Source organism: Rosa chinensis, chromosome 1 (genome assembly GCF_002994745.2).
Source record: "Rosa chinensis cultivar Old Blush chromosome 1, RchiOBHm-V2, whole genome shotgun sequence".
In the NCBI taxonomy this organism is placed as follows: Eukaryota; Viridiplantae; Streptophyta; class Magnoliopsida; order Rosales; family Rosaceae; genus Rosa; species Rosa chinensis.
The window spans coordinates 10,067,218-10,087,471 of record NC_037088.1 but is presented as its reverse complement, the minus strand read 5'-3'; the positions used below and the strand labels follow the sequence as shown (position 1 = coordinate 10,087,471).

Below are 20,254 nucleotides of genomic sequence, written 5' to 3'. Positions count from 1 at the left end.
TGTTCATGAGAGAGGATTCCATGGAGTCAATTAGCCAACTTTTCACCTTTTCATTGTCCGTGGCCCAAGCTTCATACTCTGCAGAATTCATGGCGGGTTCAGCCTTTACTCCGGTCAGATAACCAACCTTCCCTCGTGCTCCAATGCGCATTCTCATAAGAGGAGCCCATATGGTGTAGTTGGATTCATTCAAGACAACACTTGTGGGGAAAGCAGAGTTGTCTTGTTGGGTGGTGTAGTGGTGATGGATGATCGGTGAGGATGACACCATTGTCTTCTCGGGATTTGACTGTTCGCCTTCAATTGCAGGTCCGGCCATTGAGGAATTTGGGGTTTGTTTGATTTTTTTTTCAGGTTTGGTTTTTCTAGGGTTTCAGAAAAATTTAGGGATGGCTTGATTTTAATGGTGGTGGTACGCAGCGGTTTGTGGTGTGCTTTGGGATTCAGGATTCAGGAGTTAGGATTCAGGATTCAAAGGATGCAGGCAAGTTCAAAGGATTGAACCTGCTCTGATACCAAGTAGAAAAGAATACTTTGATTTAGGGTTTTCAATAATTATTCTATTCATCCCACAAAGGGGTATATATACAAGGACAAGAGGAGTAGTCTAACCCTAATAGGAAACAATCATTCCTATAATTACATGATAACCTAAATAAATAAGAATCATAATTACATAAGATTTACAGCTATTCTACAAAGATGTGCAAGAGTTGAACCAGACAACCACTCAATCAAGCAGTAGGATGTCTCCTTATGAGGATATATTGCTTGGTTTTGACAGTCCGGTTGCAGGGGAAATCAGTGGCACTGGTGGCAGAACTTGCACGCTTGAAGAATTGTAGGACTGGCAGAAATATAGGGGATCCACCACTGGCCACTCTGAAAGACCACAATTAAGGCAAGGAATTACTGTAATCCTGGTTTCAGAAAGTATTTTATGCAAGTCAAGGAATTAAATTATTTCTTGCCTTTTACAGTTAAAGTTTTTCTTTATTTTGATACTTCTTTATTTTCTGTTTAACTTGGACAGCTTGGAAACTTTTACACTGGGCTGAAGTAGTTGCACATACATATAGGAAATGGTACATGTTTTTTGTTCAAGTTCTTGTATTCATTCATTTCTTTTAGTCCCTGGTTAATATTTAGGTGCTCACTCTTCAATTTAAAATTTACTATATTGTTCTGATTAAAGGATATTCTAATAGTAATAAGAAAGTAAAATAAATCATTAGTTTGTGGAGTTGTGGCAATGACATCCTTAATGACATCATTTTGTGAAATTGTAGTGTGTTGGCAACTTTCGAGGTTGATTGAATGTAATGAAAACCAGGACTTTTAGGGTGAAGGTGGGTAGGCAGTGCTTGCAGGGAGATTTCATAATAGGCATTCTTGTGGCCCTTGTTGGCTTTGGTATCTTTTAAATTTAAACTGCCTTTTCTTCTGAATGTGGACTGCAGGTAGCGTTTCTTTGGCTCTTTGGTATAAGGTCTGCCTAGCTATATTGGTTAATTGTATTGCTGATTCACTCTGGTTATAATGCTTGAGTGAACCCTCATTGGACTAAATTCTTGAGCTTTGTGTATGTAAAAATTATAGTATTTGCAAGTTCATTTACTTCTTTATTTCTCATTTTTGTTTATCTATCCTGTTAAGGATGGAAATACATCTCGGGTAGATGGTGATGATGTTGACTGTGATACTGATGATGAGCTTGAGATTGAAAACTTCACTTTATCTTCTTCAGCTAATCCAGGCTCTGGGAGGTAAACATTATATCTGACGTACATATTTATATTTCTTTGGAGATTGACGATATGAATCTATTATGTGATGAGTTCATTGGGGCAGGTGAAATATTGGCCTTCTTTACGTTATCAACCGTGCAAAGTGCTTCTTCACTGGATATTTTTGAAAACTCTGCATCTAATTAACTAGTAAAAATGCATATGGATGATATTCAGGTTTGTTCCCTTTTTTTATGGAGATTTGAGCATTCCAAGGTACAAGTAACAGAATTAGACGTGACTATGGCTTATTAGGTGTCCTAACGAAATTTCTTAATTATCTGTAGATTATTGGCTTTTTTCTTTTAATTCTTTTTCCCCGAAAAGCGGTGATTAAATATCTCAAATATCAAAGATGTATCTATGGTTTTGGTGCTTTTGCTTCCAGTAAACTTAGTTATCCACCTTTTCGGTTTTAGCTGAAATATTTCAAAATTCACGCTGGCATCCTATAATCTCATCCCAAAATGATTTACTTTCTTTTTCCCATCATTACTTGTACAGTGCCTTCTTGCTGTTCAGCTAATTGTGTTTGACCAATTTGGTTTCCCTGAGCACACTATGGTCCTCTTTTGTGTAGTTACCTTTCATGACTTCATTGAACTTGCAAACATACACGATTAATGTGTATGCACAGAAGTATACATGTATAAGCAAGTATGACACTTTGATGGTTATAGTATTCTCAACATGCAATTCCTCTTTATCCTACAGGCTAGCTCATCATCAGGACCTTCCCAAACCAAAGTTTCTGATCATTTTGTAAGCATGGGGTTTTCTCATACTATGGTTGCCAAAGCCATCCAAGAACATGGTATGAGCACTGAACCATTTCATTCCAGTGCAAGTTTTTACTTGAAATGCTTCAGTTAACCCTGTCCCTATTTAACACACTGGTTTCATGGAATATCCAGGACTTGAACATCCAGGTTCAATTCTTGAAACCCTGTCCCTGCACATATGCGGAGTGAGTATCCTGAGAAGAATAAAAGGAAACTTTGTGAATCTTCATTGCTGAAAAGGAAAAGGATTATGGGACATGGAAACCAGATCATAGGGGAAGATGCTGATGCAATTCATCTCCCAAATCCAATGATTGGGTTCCGGACTCTAGCTGATCTCTGTCAAATCCACAGAAGTCTTCCAGAGGCAGCCACAGGACCTCCTTATTTTTACTATGAGAATGTGGCATCGACTCCTAAAGGAGTTTGGAGCACAATATCCCGCTTTTTGTATGACATGAAGCCTGAGTTTGTTGATTCGAAATTTTTTTGTGCTGCTGCAAGAAAAAAGGGCTATGTTCACAATCTTCCAATTAAAAACAGATTTCCTCTCGTTCCCCTTCCACCACAAACTATATTTGGTGCATTTCCCATGACAAGGAGGTGGTGGCCTACTTGGGATGATCGGACAAAGCTAAATTGCTTACAGACTTGCATTGCTAGTGCAACAATTACTGAGAGGATCATGAAGGCTCTTAAAGACTATGACGAAGATGAAATCCCACCTGAAAGTGTCTGTCGCTATGTTCTGTATGAATGCCGCAAGTGGAATCTTGTTTGGGTAGGAAAGAAAAAAGGTGGCCCCACTTGAGCCTGATGAAGTAGAAATGCTTTTGGGGTTCCCAAGGGACCACACAAGGGGAATAAGCAGGACAGATAGATATAAGTCACTGGGAAATTCATTTCAGGTAGAGTTCTTTCTACTTCCATTTGCATTGAACATTTCTTCCTTCCTTATTGTTCAGTTCATGTACTGAATGATCCTGAATATTTCAGACAATTCCATTTGCTTTGGTTTTTTGTTCTGTTCACAAGCATGATCTGTATTTCAACTTCTCTATAATTGAACTTTATGTTTCAACCTTTCTATCAGTTGTCCCAGCATTTTGAATTTACATATGCTTATGGTTCGTTGGCATTTAGATATTCTCTGCTATTAAATTCGCTCATGGGTTCGTTTGCATTTATATTTGCTACAGTTTCACTTGACCACAGTTATATTTGCTTCAGTTTTCACTTTTTGTCTGCTGGAGCATGACAGTTTTGAGTAGATTTGTATATTTCGCTGCTTCTATCTAATCAACTTTGTATTTGAACAATTTCTATAATAGTAGATTTTCACTTTAATCGCATACTCTGCTATTACATTTTACTTGCGGGTTCCACTTCTTCAGATTGATGCAGTGGCTTATGACCCGTTAGTTTTGAAAGATCGATTTCCCAATGGCATCAATGTCCTCTCTCTCTTCTCTGGGATTGGTGGTGCAGAGATAGCTCTTTACCGGCTTGGTATCCCGATGAAGAATGTTGTGTCAGTGGAGATTTTAGAGGTGAGCAGAAATGTTATGAGGTGTTGGTGGGAGCAGACAAACCAGAGAGGAAACTTGTATCACCTTGCTGATGTGCAAGATTTCAATGCTGACCGCTTAGAGCATTATATCAGTTCCTTTGGTGGGTTTGAACTGGTGATTGGTGGCAGTACATGTAACAATCTTGTGAGTAGCAACAGACACCATCGGGATGGGCTTAAGGGTAAAGAGTCTTCTCTTTTTTATGACTATTTTCGTATATTGGATTTGGTCAAGGGTATTATGGCAAGATACAATTGATCCAGTGTGTGTATAACTCTATATTTTAGATGAATGAACCATTGAATCTCTTTGTTTCTGACTATATATTAATCTCTTATTCTTTTTTCAAATGATATCGAAATATGCAGTGATTCTTGATTTCTTGCTATCTCTTCATTTTCCGTGTGCTTTGTCTTTCTTTTTTTCTTCCAATAGTAGCATGGGACCTTCTAAGCTTATGTAGAATCTCAGTGTTGTGTCCTGATTCAAAACAGAAACCAACTTGTGCTACATGTTTGAATGGTTTCTACTTCCAGCCCTCTTGTCTGAGAATGCATGTGGGGAGCTAGCTTTTCTCTTTTCAGTGGCTGTTGTGAGCCATTCATGGAAAAGAGGCTTCTACTATGAATTGAAATTTAAAATATGAAACTACTTATACATTGGGTAATCTTAAGAATTAAGAACCAGATAATTGAAAAATGACTTGGAAGTAATTCCATATACATGTTATTCTATATCTATTCAGACACAACATGCATTTTACCCATTATTGTTTGCCCATTATGTTGTGTCTACTAATCGCAGCTCATGTATAGGACTTTTGGTGTCTCTCAATTTGAGATTTCTTCTTTCTCAGATGTCAGCTCGGAAACTGGGACTTATGGTGACTTCCTGACAGTTGGCCCTAGCGTTGGGAACTCGTAGCTTGATAGTTTATATCACTATTCTCTCATTCATTGAGGATCTGGAGACTGTATGCTGAAAGAGTAGATGCAGCATAGAAATAGTAGAAAAGAATACTTCAATTCAGGGTTAAATCGATAATTCTATTCATCCCACAATGGGGGTATATATAAAAGTACAAAGGAGTAGTCTAACTCTAATAGGAAACAATTTTTCCATAATTATAGGATATTCTAATTAAATAAAATCCTAATTACATACAGATTTACAGCGATTCTACACTCCCCGTCAAGTTGGTGCATAGATGTCTATCATGCCCAACTTGTCAACCGAGCTGTCAAATACCTTCCTTGACACTCCTTTAGTAAGAACATCAGCGCTCCTCTGAGTTTACAAATGGAAAGCGAATAACCTTTCTGTCAAGATATTCTTTAATAAAATGACGGTCAACCTCCACATGCTTTGTTCTATCATGCTGAACTGGATTATGTGCAATCTCAATGACAGCTGTATTATCACAATGCAAATCCATAGGCTTTTTAAGCTTGTAACCCAGGTCCTTCAAGACATTACGAATCCACAATATTTCACATACTCCATGTGCCATACCTCGGAACTCAGCTTCTGCACTTGATCTGGCAACGACTTTTTGCTTTTTGCTACGCCAAGTGACAAGGTTCCCTCCAACAAAAGTGAAGTACCCAGATGTAGAACGTCTGTCAGTTTTATCACCAGCCCAATCTGCATCTGTGGACCCAACAACTTCCAATTCATCTTTTTTCTGAAACAGTAACCCTTTACCTGGCGCCCTCTTCAAGTACCTCAAAATACGAAAGACTGCATCCATATGCTCTTCACTAGGACAATGCATAAATTGACTAACAACACTCACAGCATAAGCAATATCAGGTCTAGTATGTGAAAGATAAATCAACCTTCCTACAAGACGTTGATACCTCCCTTTATTAGTTGGAACTTGATCAGGATAGATAGCAAGTCTGTGATTCATCTCAATGGGTGTCTCGATGGGTCGGCAGTCCAGCATCCCCGTTTCAGCAAGTAAATCAAGAACATATTTCCTCTGTGAAAGTGAAATCCCCTTCTTAGACCTTGCAACTTCAATACCCAAAAAATACTTCAGTTGTCCCAGATCCTTCATTTCAAACTCCTTTGACAAATACTTTTGCAATTCATTTATCTCTTTCGGATCATCCCCTGTAACAATCATGTCATCAACATACACAATAAGAGCTGTAATCTTACCATTCTTGTGCTTGATGAACAAGGTATGGTCAGAATTGCTCTGTCTGTATCCAAAGGCTTTCATGGACTTTGAAAATCTTCCAAACCAAGCTCTTGGAGACTGCTTCAGGCCATACAAAGACTTCTTCAATTTACATACCTTGCCAACATCACTTGGGTAATTCTTAACACCTGGGGGCATATACATGTACACTTCTTCCTCCAAATTCCCATTAAGAAACGCATTCTTCACATCAAACTGGTGCAAGAGCCAATCTTTGTTTGCTGCAAGTGAGATTAGAATCCGGACAGTATTAATCTTTGCCACAGGTGCAAAAGTCTCCTCATAATCAATCCCATAGCGTTGTGTATATCCTTTGGCAACCAACCTCGCCTTGTATCTATTAATAGTTCCATCTGCATTAAGCTTCACAGTAAACACCCAACGACATCCTACAGTCTACTTTCCAACCGGCATAGGTACTAGCTCCCATGTTACATTTTTCTGAAGAGCTTCCAATTCTTCATTCATCGCCTTTGTCCATTTTGGATCCGTCAATGCATCCTGCACGTTACTAGGAATAGATATAGTAGATAATTGATAAACAACAAGTGCATGTGACCCAAAAATCCTATGGTTAGACATAAAATTAGCTATAGGGTATTTAGCTTTGGCTTTAATATCTGGTTCATATTGTTTCTTAGGAATTCCCTTGGTAACCCTTTGTGATTTCCTAGGTTCGACACTTTCTAACCTAGAAGACTCATTAAAGTTTAGAGGTACCTAAGGTGGATCATTTTGACCGGGATCTTCAGTTGGTGATGCAGAAGGGGGAATATCTTGTGTGTGAGCTTCGGATACGTCTTGATTTTGATTCAAACTATCCAGAAAAGTCGTCTCTTCTGTCTCAGAATTCACAACGCTCTATTCGGCAGTTTTGGCAGTTGCATTCTTTGTTTCGGAATTTACAATACTCTGTTCGGCAGTTGCATTTTCTGTTTCGGAATTCACAACACTCTGTTCGGCAGTTGCATTTTCTGTTTCGGAATTTCTACCTTCAAATCGTTCCTCCAAATTTTCCAAGTCTTCAAAGGCATCAAAATCAATAATCGACAGAGGATTCCCTTCACAACCTCTCTCCCCCTGAAAGGAAGACTGAGAAGCTCCCCCTGAGTAATAAGGCTCGGATTCACGAAAAGCAACATCAAGAGAGATATGTATAGTGCCAGTAAGAGGATCATACCATCGATAACCCTTTTGGAAGTCATCATAACCAACAAATATATACTTACGGGCACGGGGATCAAGCTTACTTCGTTGAGGCTTGGGAATATGAACGTAAGCTGTGCACCCAAACACCCGGGGCTCCAAATTAGGCATAGAAGGGATGGTCAAAAGTGTATGAAGCTTCTGATGAGGATTCTGAAACTCAATCACCCGTGAAGGAGTACGGTTGATAAGATATGCTGCTGATTTCACTGCTTCTCCCCAATAGGACTGAGGTACAATCATGCCAAACAAGGAAGCACGAACAACTTCTATCAACTGTCTGTTCTTCCGTTCTGCTAAACCATTATGTTGAGGAGTATAAGAATTGGAGGTTTGATGACGAATTCCATGTAACCGGCAAAACTTAATCATAGGGCCATTCACAAACTCTCCACCATTGTCAGACTGAAACACTCTGATGGATTGTTGATACTGAGTTGCCACCATTTTGTGAAATTCGGTAAACATTCCAAATACATCACTCTTATTCTTCAGTAATGACACCCATGTCATGCGAGTGCAATAATCAATAAACGTTACAAAATACCGAGCTCCAGAAAGAGAAGGAATTTTCGCAGGACCCCAGACAACAGAGTGAATCTTCATAAAAGGAACATGACTTTTATTAAGACTTGGTGAATATGAAAAACGGTGACTCTTGGCCAATTCACAAATGTCACAGTGGAAATCCAAATCACTAACAACTGAAAACAAATGAGGTTGCAGCTTCTTAAGATAAGTAAATGATAGATGACCTAAACGGCGATGCCATAACCATACAGCTTCCTTCGCATTCTCTACCCCGTTGATCTGATTAGCTTGTCCCAAAAAATGCTTATGTTTCTTTCCAATCTCTGTTAGATCCAGATAGTATAATTTCCCCCTTCTAACACCATAACCAAGAATCCGTCGAGTCAGAATGTCCTGAAACACACAGAAAGACGGATAGAAGGTCACAATACATGCAAGAGCTAAAATAATTTGACCAACAGACAAGAGATTATAAGCTAGTGATGGAACAACTAAGACAGATTCAAGGGTTAAGGTATCAGATAAAGCAATAGAACCTTCTCCGATGACCGGAGTTGGAGTACCATCAGCAGTAGAGATAACGGTTTGAGGGGAACGTCTAAGGTTTTTCACAAGACTTGGGTCATTGGTCATATGGTCAGATGCACCTGTATCAATTATCCATGTACTATTAAAAGTAACCTTACCCTTCATACCTGACTGCGCTACATTAGCGGAGGCATTGTCTAGGTAAACTTCCTCTGTAATAGCAACAGCGGTCTTGCCCGGATTCTTTCGCGGTTTCTTGGTGAAGTCCCACCAATCAGGGTAACCAATTAGTTCATAACACCGCTCCTTGCTATGACCTAATTCCCCACAGATAATGCACCTTTTGTTTGCATATGGATTTGGTTTATGTAGAGGACGGTGTGGAGAATGTCCTGAGAAGCCTGGAGGAGGACCCTGTCTGCGTTGATCCATAACAGTAAATTCGGTAGTTGCAGAATGCCCCATAGACTATTTCTGTGATTGCACCATTGAGGAATTCAGGATTTTTGCAGGATTGGATTGTCTAGGGTTTCAAGATGGATATGAATGTTTTGGAAAAAAAAGTTTTTTTTTTTTTTCTTCTTCTTTTTTTCGAAAAAAGGTAGGGTGATGGTACGTGGTTTGAAATTCAGGATGGTTTGATTTCAACGGTGGTGGTACGCAGCGGTTTGTGGTGTTTTTCGGGATTCAGGATTCAAAGGATGCAGTGCAAGTTCAAAGGATTGAACCTGCTCTGATACCAAGTAGAAAAGAATACTTCAATTCAGGGTTAATTCGATAATTCTATTCATCCCACAATGGGGGTATATATACAAGTACAAATGAGTAGTCTAACTCTAATAGGAAACAATCTTTCCATAATTATAGGATATTCTAATTAAATAAAATCCTAATTACATACAGATTTACAGCGATTCTACAGAAATAGTAGCCGAAGCTGGAAAGAGTTTCACTTTGTTTTGCCTGGTAAACAGAAACTTCTGGTGTCTCTGAAATTGAACGAACTAAGACAAAATGTAACGACTACTATAAGGCCATACCAGTATGTACCTATTCCAAACAAGAGTCCTATTAAGTACAAACATGTTTACCAAATTTTGTTCATTAGTATGAATCATATATGTCTATGTTCTCTTCTTTTTGGGTCTGAATCCCCCCTCAACCAAAATTACCTCTCTCTCTCTCTCTCTCTCTCTCTCTCTCTCTCTCTCTCTCTCTCTCTCTCTCTCTCTCACATTGAGATATGGTAAAACTGAAGCTATGAATAGCAATTAGAAAAGTAGAGATTGTTTGCGCCTACACACATAGGCTTGTAGGTGTATGTCTAAGTTGTCAAAGTTGATATGTTTTGCAGCTTTCCAATATAAATTAGGGAAAAATTCACCAACGGTGTCTGGACACTTAGGGGACTTTCAGAATGATACCTGAACTTACAAAGTTATCAATGTGATACCTGGACTCATTTTTTCGTATCAACATCGTACCTATGACCAATTTCCGTAACGGCTCCGTGACGGAAATTGGCCGTAGGTATCACATTGATACGAAAAAATGAGTCCAGGTATCACATTGATAACTTTGTAAGTTCAGGTATCATTCTGAAAGTCCCTAAGTGTCCAGACACCGTTGGTGAATTTTTCCCAATTTTGCACGTGAGTCACTTAATGAAGACAAAATGACCGATTTACCCTCAAATTCTTTCTTTCTTTTCTTTTCTTTTTTTCTTTATTCTTCTTTCTTTCTTTCTTTCTTTCTTTCTTCTTCTTCTTCTTTTCTGGTTTCTTCTTCCCCTGATTTGAATCATCAAGATTAAAATCATCTTGCTCGTCTGATTCCCACCGCTGATCGCCTATCAAACACCGCCGCTGCGTCTCAATCCACCTTCATGCACCACAGATGTTTCTGGTTCCCCCAACTTCAAATCCTATAGCAAATTGAAATTGTGGATTGAGGCTTCACCGTTCACTCCGAGTTCATCCCCGCCGCTGCCGCCAATGACTTGACCACCACCACTCTCGTTCTCTCCTCCGACCCCCTTTTATACACCATTGATCAGAAACTCAGACCCCGCCAACCCTGCACTCTCAAATCACAGCTCTAATCACACCCCTCCATCCTCTCCTTCTTCCCAACATGCAACACCACCTCCACACCATCCTCACCTGCAACTTCATTGGTTTAGCCGACAACTTCGGCCTCTAGCCCAACTTCGATCAGAGGCAATTTTAGGCAAACAAAGGTTAACAACTTCGGCCTCAACACCATCCTCACCTGCAGAAAATTCGAGCTGTTCTTATTCACCAGCTTCGCCACTCCGCTGCTACCGACCATTGTGCCTCGCCGATTAGTAAACAAAGGACTCGGAGCCTCCACCATCGAGAAATTGAGGCTCACGTTCTGCGTGTCCTGCGCGGCCAATCGACGACCTTGCTAGGCTGGTCGTATCCAAGTCGGTCCTGCATGTCGTAGAATTGAATGGCGGTGTGGGCGACGAGCCTGATACTGCTATCCCTGGGGCCTTTGGTGGTGCAAACCTTGCTGTGGCTGTCCTTCCGGCCGGTGGCCCTTAAAATGTGGCCTTGAGCCCCCACGATTTCGCTAGCGGTGGAGGAAGAAGCAGTCCTTATCCCCAAACCCAATGGAGAAGCAGCGGAGGATGACGTTGTTGTGCGGTGGTGGAGGTTGTTGTGGTCAAGTCATTGGCGACGGCGGCGGGGATGAACTCGGAGTGTGCGGTGAAGCCTCAATGCACAATTTCAATTTGCTATAGGATTTGAAGTTGGGGGAACCAGAAACATCTGTGGTGCATGAAGGTGGATTGAGACGCAGCGGCGGTGGGAATCGGACGAGCAAGATGATTTGAATCTTGATGATTCAAATCAGGGGAAGAAGAAACCAGAAAAGAAGAAGAAGAAAGAAAGAAAGAAAGAAAGAAAGAAAGAAAGAAAGAAGAATAAAGAAAAAAAGAAAAGAAAAGAAAGAAAGAATTTGAGGGTAAATCGGTCATTTTGTCTTTATTAAGTGACTCACGTGCAAAATTGGGAAAAATTCACCAACGGTGTCTGGACACTTAAGGGACTTTCAAAATGATACCTGAACTTACAAAGTTATCAATGTGATACCTGGACTCATTTTTTCGTATCAATGTGATACCTACGGCCAATTTCCGTCATAGAGCCGTTACGGAAATTGGTCATAGGTACGACATTGATACAAAAAAATGAGTCCAGGTATCACATTGATAACTTTGTAAGTTCAGGTATCATTCTGAAAGTCCCTTAAGTGTCCAGACACCGTTGGTGAATTTTTCCCTATAAATTAACCGGATGGTAAACTGAAAGGAAAGGAAAAGCAACAAAAGTTTAAAGAAAAAGTACTCGAAATACACAACAACTTCATCTTTCATCATACTAATGTTTGCACAGAAACTATTAAATCTTGTTATGAATCTACTGAAAGATCAAAAATCCTAGATCATATGTGTGCTCATTATCTGCTACATATTTTCAGGCGTAAAGAAATTGATCCTAGGAACTCCAAACAGCCATTCTACAGGTAATGAAGAGGAGCTGATAGTAACAGTGTAAAGACCCTAGCTCTAGGAATCTCTCATATACACTAGTGTTTAGCACTTTCGGATTAGTCACTGGCTAGCAGTGTTCATTAGCAAATAGATCTGAGTAGACTTGGACATCTGAGGTTCCTTTTCCAGAACAGCAATCACATCCTTGACAGATATACTACGAGTACTAGCCACCTTTGTTTGAGGCATCATCATAACTTGGCAATTCCTCCCAAACTTTCCGACAGCACTTCCAGTTGTAGACACCAAAGCTTCTACACCGCCCCTTTTCTCCGCTTCTACATTGCCATTCATTGTTCTTCCAGCAGTGGATGTAGCCTTGCGATTTACATCTTTACCTCGACTCTTCTCCCGGGCCAGCTGATCCGCCTTATGTTGCCATTTCGCCAATATGTCATGTCCTCCAAGAGCAGCAAGGGCAGCAACATTTGCTGCTGCTGTACTTCTCCTCATTTTGTCATCTCCATCGTCATGTTTGTCCTTAACACCCTCAAATCCGTTAGTGCTAACCTTAGCTTCATTAAGCTTCTGAGCCGTTTCCTGCAATTCTTCCCTAGCTTTCTTGTTGAGAATCATAATTTCTTGCTTCACATCAGATGTAGAAACAGAGTGGTGTCTCGATTTTTCACAGTCAACCCGCTGCTTCGATTGTCTTATCAATTTGCATACAATCCCCCTCATTCTCTCCTCCACACACATTGACAAGCATCTCTCCACATCTTTGTCTACAATTCTCAAACCACACCTCCCCATGATTCCAGCCAACTTTTTCTGCAGGGGAATCTCTGCAAAACCAGCCCTTCTTGGTTTTCTTGAAGCACAAGTTTTTGAGATGCTTGCTGCTTCTTGGGCCCCGAAAGCAACAACATGCGCTCTTGCTCTTCCACAAGATTGACTCCACTGACAGAAACAACGTCGCGGAGTTGCTCAATGCCTTCTTGATCTGTGTCGATCTCATCATCAGCTACCTTTTGCTTCTTACTTGATGGCGGTGGTGGCGGAGAAGCACGACGCTTTTTAGGGTAAAACCCCATTGTTGATGAAGATTGGTTTTCAGGAGTTTGATCGAAGAACAGATAGTGGGCGCCCAAGATTTCTATAGGAAATTTGGTTTCTTAAGACTCGAGCAGAAAACAAAGACAAGCTAGAAACAAGTCTCAAGTCCGAATAGAACTAGAGAAAGGTTTTATAGAACCTATATATATATAGGCTGGATCGAGCTCTATTTATCTTTTTTTTTTTTTTTTTCTATTAAAGAATAATATATTATTTTTTTTATCGGAATATATTATATCTTTTTATATCTTTTGGTGAAGAAATTTTTTTTTTTTTTCCAATTTGCTTTGGTGTCCCCAAAAGATCAAAGGCATTTACTTTACTTTGGAGTGCCTCACCACCGCTATAGGTGACACAAAAGATCATTTACACCCTAGTCGGGAGTAGGTTTTCTCAAGCCATTTTGGGTGTTAGCCTAGGGCCGATCCTAAATTTTAAGAGGTCTAGTGCAAAAATTTAAACATGTAATTGTCGCCCCAATTTGTTTTAAAAAAAAAAATTTACTATGAAAAAATGATATAGAAAGAAAAATTCATAGCATTTTCTTTTCTCAAGAGAGTTTTTAAAACTAATTTGAAGGAGTTGGATGTATTATATGAATATGAATGCCCAGAAAAAATTCTATTCATTAGTGAAAGGGTCTGGTTCAAGGGAGACATAAAATTACACATATTTTTACACTCTTTATTAGCCTTTGGATTTAACTACATCAAACGGTTCTTATATCTTTAATAAATGATGTGACAATTATGTAGCAATAAAATACGACATTTCTTTATTAAACATAAAAAAGTTTGAAAAATGGATATTGTATTGAGAAAAAATAAAACACAAACTGAAAAAGGAAAACAAGACAAAAGACAAGAAAATTCTCAAAATGAGAAATGCAAAAACAAAAACTTATAAAGGAAAAAATTCTAACAGAAAATCATAAAAAAAAAAAATTGTTTTAAAAATAAAAGGAGTTCCCAAGGGTCAAATGTTATACCAGAAATATGGAAACCTGGCCACTCAACCAGGTGTGTCAACACACACGCTGGTAGTAACAATGTTTTCTACTTTTTACATACGTAATACACATTATGTTTCACTTGATCAGAGGCCTAGTGCGGTTGGACCGGTGTCTCCGCCTCAGGGCCACCCTTGCATGTGACTTCCTCTTCCTCTCTCCTAATCAATAAAGGTCTTGGCGGCTACTTATGTACCATATGCACTCGACTGTTATCACATAGTAGTGGAATTTTGAAGTCCTATTCCATTTCCCGAATGGAGAAGTTGTATTTGGAGTTTAATTTGGACTCTATTTCAATGTCTGCAAAAGCAAAAAACAAGTTGGAATGAGCAAACCGTGCTTCCAGCCCTCCTGTTTGGCTCCAAAACCAGTTGGCATGCAAACTGTCTCTTTTGCTGATGTGATTGCGCAGGCGTGCCAGCACCGTGGGGTGCAGTCATCGGAGAATCCCTTGACCTGACTTCTTGATCAAGCGTTGTGGACGAGGAGAGCATCAACCTCGTCACAAGGCTCTTTTCTTGCCTTCCGAGAAAGGACTTCTTGCCTTACGGATAAGGGCTTTGGTTGTGGTCTCTTGCGTTCACCGAATCGATACTTAGTGTTCTAGACTAAGCAGAGCAATCACTGGGAAGTTTGGAGAAAGCACAGGGTTTTGCTAAAGCGTGACTTTAGCTTCGTTGGGTTGCGAGGGCGTTACCCTTGCTTCGCTGGTAGTATCGGTGGCAGTAGCACTAACAGTCGGCTCTTGGAGAGACTAGGACTGGGAGCACGGTTACCGGGTTGGTTTGGTGGCGCTGACAGTCGGCTCTCGAGGAGACTGGGATTGGAACGTGGTCACCGGTAAGAGAGGTTGCTCCGGGGAGGCTTTGATAATCGTAGAGATTAGTTTGAGAGTCTTCTTGTTGTGTCATCTGTAGCCTCTATATATAGGCTGCTGGTAGATTCACTTTCCAAATATGAATGAAATACTATATTTTAGGCCACAGTTATTGGCCTTGAATCAAATCAAAACTCTTAATAGTTTTGATAACTATCGTAATCAATAAAAGATTAACTCTGTCGTAGCAATCTTCTAGGCAAAGTTAATTACCTTTTAGAGTCCTGGACGTAATCTTCCTCTTGGATGCGGTAGGATATGCACGTATATATGTTCATATATATTACACTCAAACTCGCGAGGTATCTTCGCGAAGACTCACAATCAAGGTTCATAGCTTCCTTAATTGATCCATGTTATTGGCAGAGTGATTGATTGCCCCGCGTCCACCTTAATTGCATGGTAGTCCTTGATTGCATGGGATTATGGGAACATGATCGCTTGCCTCTTACTGGCAGCGAATAGTTGCTGGGCCATCCTTCCTTAATTGTCTCACCATGCATGAACCACCATATATATATATATACTCACACAATTAAGGTTGATAGTTTCCTCCAACTGCTCCACGTCCATTATGGCTATGTGGGACCCCTTAATTGCATGGGCTCTTGATTACTCTCTTTGCACAATCTTGGTAATCAACCAAATAAACCACCATTAATTACCAAATATATGATAATTAATAGTAAATCAAGGAATATCACGATTCGCTCCGAGATTACTTAGCCTCCAAGTAGGCTTTATGTAGCCTCTGAATAATATTTTCCGAACTTGTCGAAAATATATGCTTGGGCCACCGATATTGGCCCGGTTTTCTTCTAGTCCCCCTTGTCGGGAAAAAATGTTAATTTTGGGTTCAAACACGTCCAATATCAAATATTCAAACATGATTATAAAATTTGGTGTAAATGATATTATTGTAATATATAATTTTCATTACATTGCGAGTACAATTATATAGGAACAATGAATTGCTTTCAAAGAAAAAATATCCTACTTTAGAGAATTCTATTTTAGAGATAGCAACAATATAATGATAATAATTTGTTCTCTTTTATGTCTCAACTCTCTCCCTCAAGTTAAAGAGTGAATATTGTGAACTCCTAACTTGCCAACAATATTGGTGAAGATATATGCAATCTGTTGTGAGAAATGTGTATAAGCTGTCTATATCAAATTAAATAAATATCATGCGAGTCTTTATATACACCGTTGAAATTATATAATCTAAAGGTCTAGAACTTGTGTTAAAAATTGTGTAAAAACATTGACCCTATTGAACATAAGCCTTTAAACTAATGGATATGGTTTAAGGGACACATTCTTTGCCACATTTTTTACACTCCTTTTCAGTCTTCAGATCTAACGGAACTCATAATAAGGTGGCAATAAAATAAAATATATTATATTTATTAAAAATAAAAAACTTAAAAACAAAAACCAGATCCTTTGCACCACCATCAACACAACCACCCTTCCCAACTTAACATACACAAGTTTGATGAACATTATAATTGTGATTACATTGTGAGATTACAATTATATAGGAACAATGAATTATTTTTCAAGAACAGAATATCCTACTCTAGAGTCTAGACAACTCTATCTAGGAGATAGAAACAATAAAATAATATTGTTCTGTTTTATATCTCAACACTTTGTCTCAAATTGAAGAGTTATTACTGTGAACTCCCAACTTGCCAACAATATATTCAAAACTTAAAAGAAGCTTTGCCCAAAGATTAATTTGGTGAAGATATCTGCAATCTATTGTGAGGATCGATGGTGTGTGTAAGCTGTGTATATCAAATTAAATAAATATCATGCGAGTCTTTATAAACTCCGTTGAAAGTTATATACTCCAAAGGTATAGACTGGTGTCATAAATTGTGTAAAAAATTTGACCCAGTGAACCTAACCCTTTAAACTAATGGATATGACTTAAGGGACACATTCTTTGACACATTTTTTTACACTATTTTTGAGTCTTCAGATTTAACTACATCTAACCGAACTCATAATTTCACAAAATAATGTGGCATAAAAATAAAATATATTATATTTATTAAAAATAAAAATAAAAACTTAAAAACACAAAACCAGAGCCTTGCACCACCATACACAAGTTTGATGAATATAATAGCTTTCTTCTTCACTTATCCCTATATTTTTTATTTCTAATAAGAGAGTGAACCTACCAATCTATCATGAATGAATATACTCATCCAACAAAAGAATTGATATACCACTTCCAACACCATTTCACCTAGTGATGGAATGTGATACATTGCAATCGTGATCCACCCTAAAATTAGTGTAGTGGGAGGGGTCTTCATGTCTGCCATCGAATGGAGACCAACATAAAGAGAATTACAGAGAGAGAGATATATGAAATGATTTGTGGGACTAAAAGAGGGAGAAGAGGGTCTGGACATACAAGACTAAAGACTAACTCAGCAAAGGTTCATGTATGGCGTCTGTGCAACAATATTCTCCCTTGTTTGGAGAAGTTAGCTCTGAAACATGTGAATATATGTGGAGTCACAAACTTGTGTTTTATGTGAGGTGGAGATGGAAACGACTTTACATCTTTGCCGGAATTGCTCTTATACAAAACAGGTTTTATATGCCAGTCCTCATCTTAAGCGTACCTGCTATGATCCACAAACTGATAACCCCAGTGTTTTGGATTGGTTACGTTTTTGTGCTAAGGAACTGTCAATTGGAACTCTCAAAGTTAATATTGATGGTTCATTCTATGAGTCTACAAGAAAAGGTGGTTTTGGATTTGTGATAAGGGATTCAGATGGACAATTTATTGCTGGTGGGGGAGATCCTCTCAGTCAATTGTTATCTCCAGAACATGCAGAACTTTTAGCTTTTAAAGCTGCTCTAGATTATATAATGGAACATGACATGCAACCGGCCGGTAGTAGTGGAGACTGACTCTACCAAGGTCCAGTGTCAACTGACTACTACTGCTATGCCTAATACGTCTACACTAGGAAGGGTGTATGACGACCTGTTGATGTTACTGGAATCACAGCCAAATGTGACTATTGTGCATGCTAGAAGAGATGCCAACAAAGTGGCACACCTATTAGCCTCTCAAGCTTCTTCTTTTTCTCAAATTTGTTTTTTTTTTCATCTCCTCCTCAGTTTCTATCAGCTGCAATTGCAGCTGAACTTTGTTCCATGTAATTCCTCTAATTTCCAATAAAGGTTGACCTCATTCATCTCAAAAAAAAAAAAAAGACTAAAGACCTTTTTGTTCTTTCTTTCTGTTGATTTTTTATTTAATTATTAAGATTCAATATAATTATTATTATTTAAATATTTTTTATTTAAATTGAAGAATCATATCTTTTAAAGGGTTATGAAAAGTTCTATAATTACTTAATTCTTGAGCCAAAGAAAAATCGTCTTTTGTATTGCTCTCATACTCTTATTGTTTATTTTTCTTCTTTCCATTCCTATTTCTTATTTATTGGGCAATCGATAAACACTTAACACCCCGTTTACCGTTAGTCGTGTAAAGCAAATTAGACATCCTATGAGACTTCAAGAGTTGTATCTTGGAGTAGTAGACCACTGTCATAACTGGCACGTATGGAGGTATCTACGGCTAGGACAACGAATGTCGTGCGCCTCTCTTGTACTCACAAGGCAGACTCTCCAATTCTCTTCTCCTTCATCTTGTTTGTGATCATATTTAATTAATTGTATTTTAATTGTTTGATTTGATTTATTGAATATGAATATTGGATACCTTTTACCTAACACTTTCTTGTGTGGTTTCTCTAGTCGCCATCAATTTGATTTCAAGTGGTGAGCAAGGTTTTCCATTTTTTAATTGAAGAATTCATAGCATATTAAAAATATGACCCAGAACATGAGTTAGAATAGTACATAGATAACTACTCCATGATAACAATATGAGCACCGAGTAGTCTATATCTATACCAATGTAGACACAAGAAATTTAATGAAAATAAAATTCATTAAATAAATCTGTCAATCTTTGAAATTTTGACTAAACAAGCTTAGTTGACACATGAGTCCTACAAAAGGTACACGTGGCTCGTACATCACCAAAATTATGTGAGCTTCGAGGTTGACACATGTCAAAACACGAGTGATCAATCGATTGAATGACGCGGAAGCATCAATTATGGAAACATCGATTTATCGCTGAATGATTAATGTTGCTCGATTTAAGTAAAGCGGATCAATCGTATTAAACTGATTGATCTCGATGAAAATCAAGCATCAAATACAAATATCGATCAGATTAAATTATTTAATTCTGATTGAAATCAAGTATTAAATTCAAATATCAATCAAATTAAATTGTTTAATTCTGATTGAAATCAAGTATTAAATCAAATCATATTTGATTGGCATATTCCTTAAATAAAAGGTAATTAAATCAATGAATTTAAACTGATTGATTTAATTACATATTTACGGAATGTGATTAATGCTATGTCATCAATGCATTCCAAATTGAGGGAGGCGACAACACTATAAATACCCTCTCTCAAATCAAGATGAGACGACGACAGATGGAGGGACGCAAGCAAACAGAAGAAACCTCTCCAAAGCTCAGAAGTCTCCTAAGCTCGTGAAGAACCATCAAGCTGCCAAATAGCCGGTCTTTTCACCTCACCGACTTTAGACAAACAAAGGAAATCACCTGCAGGCTCAGAAGTCATCAAACTCGCGGAAAATCAACAAGCACCAAGCAAACGTGCCGATTCATCCGCCTCAAAGCCATACTCGCCATGTGACACCTCTCGTGGTTCAGGTCTGATCAAGATAAAGCCTCTTCAGCCCTTGATCATCCGTCGTCTTCAAGTCGTCAACAAAGCAAAGCTTCTGCCAAGTTCTTCATCAAGCTCGTGGAGAATCAACAATCACTAAGCACACGTGCCGATTCATCCACCATCAAAGCTAAAGAACACTCACCACGTGACATCGCTCGTGGTTCAAATCCGATCAAGAGCAGGCCTCTGCATCCCTTGATCAACTGCCTTCTACAAGTTGTCAACAGAGTAAATCTTCTACAAGTTCTTCATCAAGCTCTTGGAGAATCAACAAGTACCAAACACA

At 38.7% G+C, this 20,254-nt stretch overlaps 1 protein-coding gene and 1 pseudogene across 1 annotated transcript; one reads left to right on the top strand and one right to left on the bottom strand.

The window, feature by feature from the left end:
* The first annotated feature begins 2,562 nt into the window (after positions 1-2,562).
* On the top strand, positions 2,563-4,399 carry LOC112182267 (DNA (cytosine-5)-methyltransferase DRM2-like). Its single transcript, XM_040518335.1, is given in 4 exon segments — positions 2,563-2,601; positions 2,702-3,359; positions 3,361-3,477; positions 3,964-4,399. Coding segments are annotated over 3 exon segments (1,164 nt in total). The 5' UTR covers positions 2,563-2,601; positions 2,702-2,747; the 3' UTR covers position 4,399.
* A 7,858-nt stretch (positions 4,400-12,257) lies between these two features.
* On the bottom strand, positions 12,258-13,346 carry LOC112200326 (annotated as a pseudogene).
* Between the last annotated feature and the right edge of the window lie 6,908 nt (positions 13,347-20,254).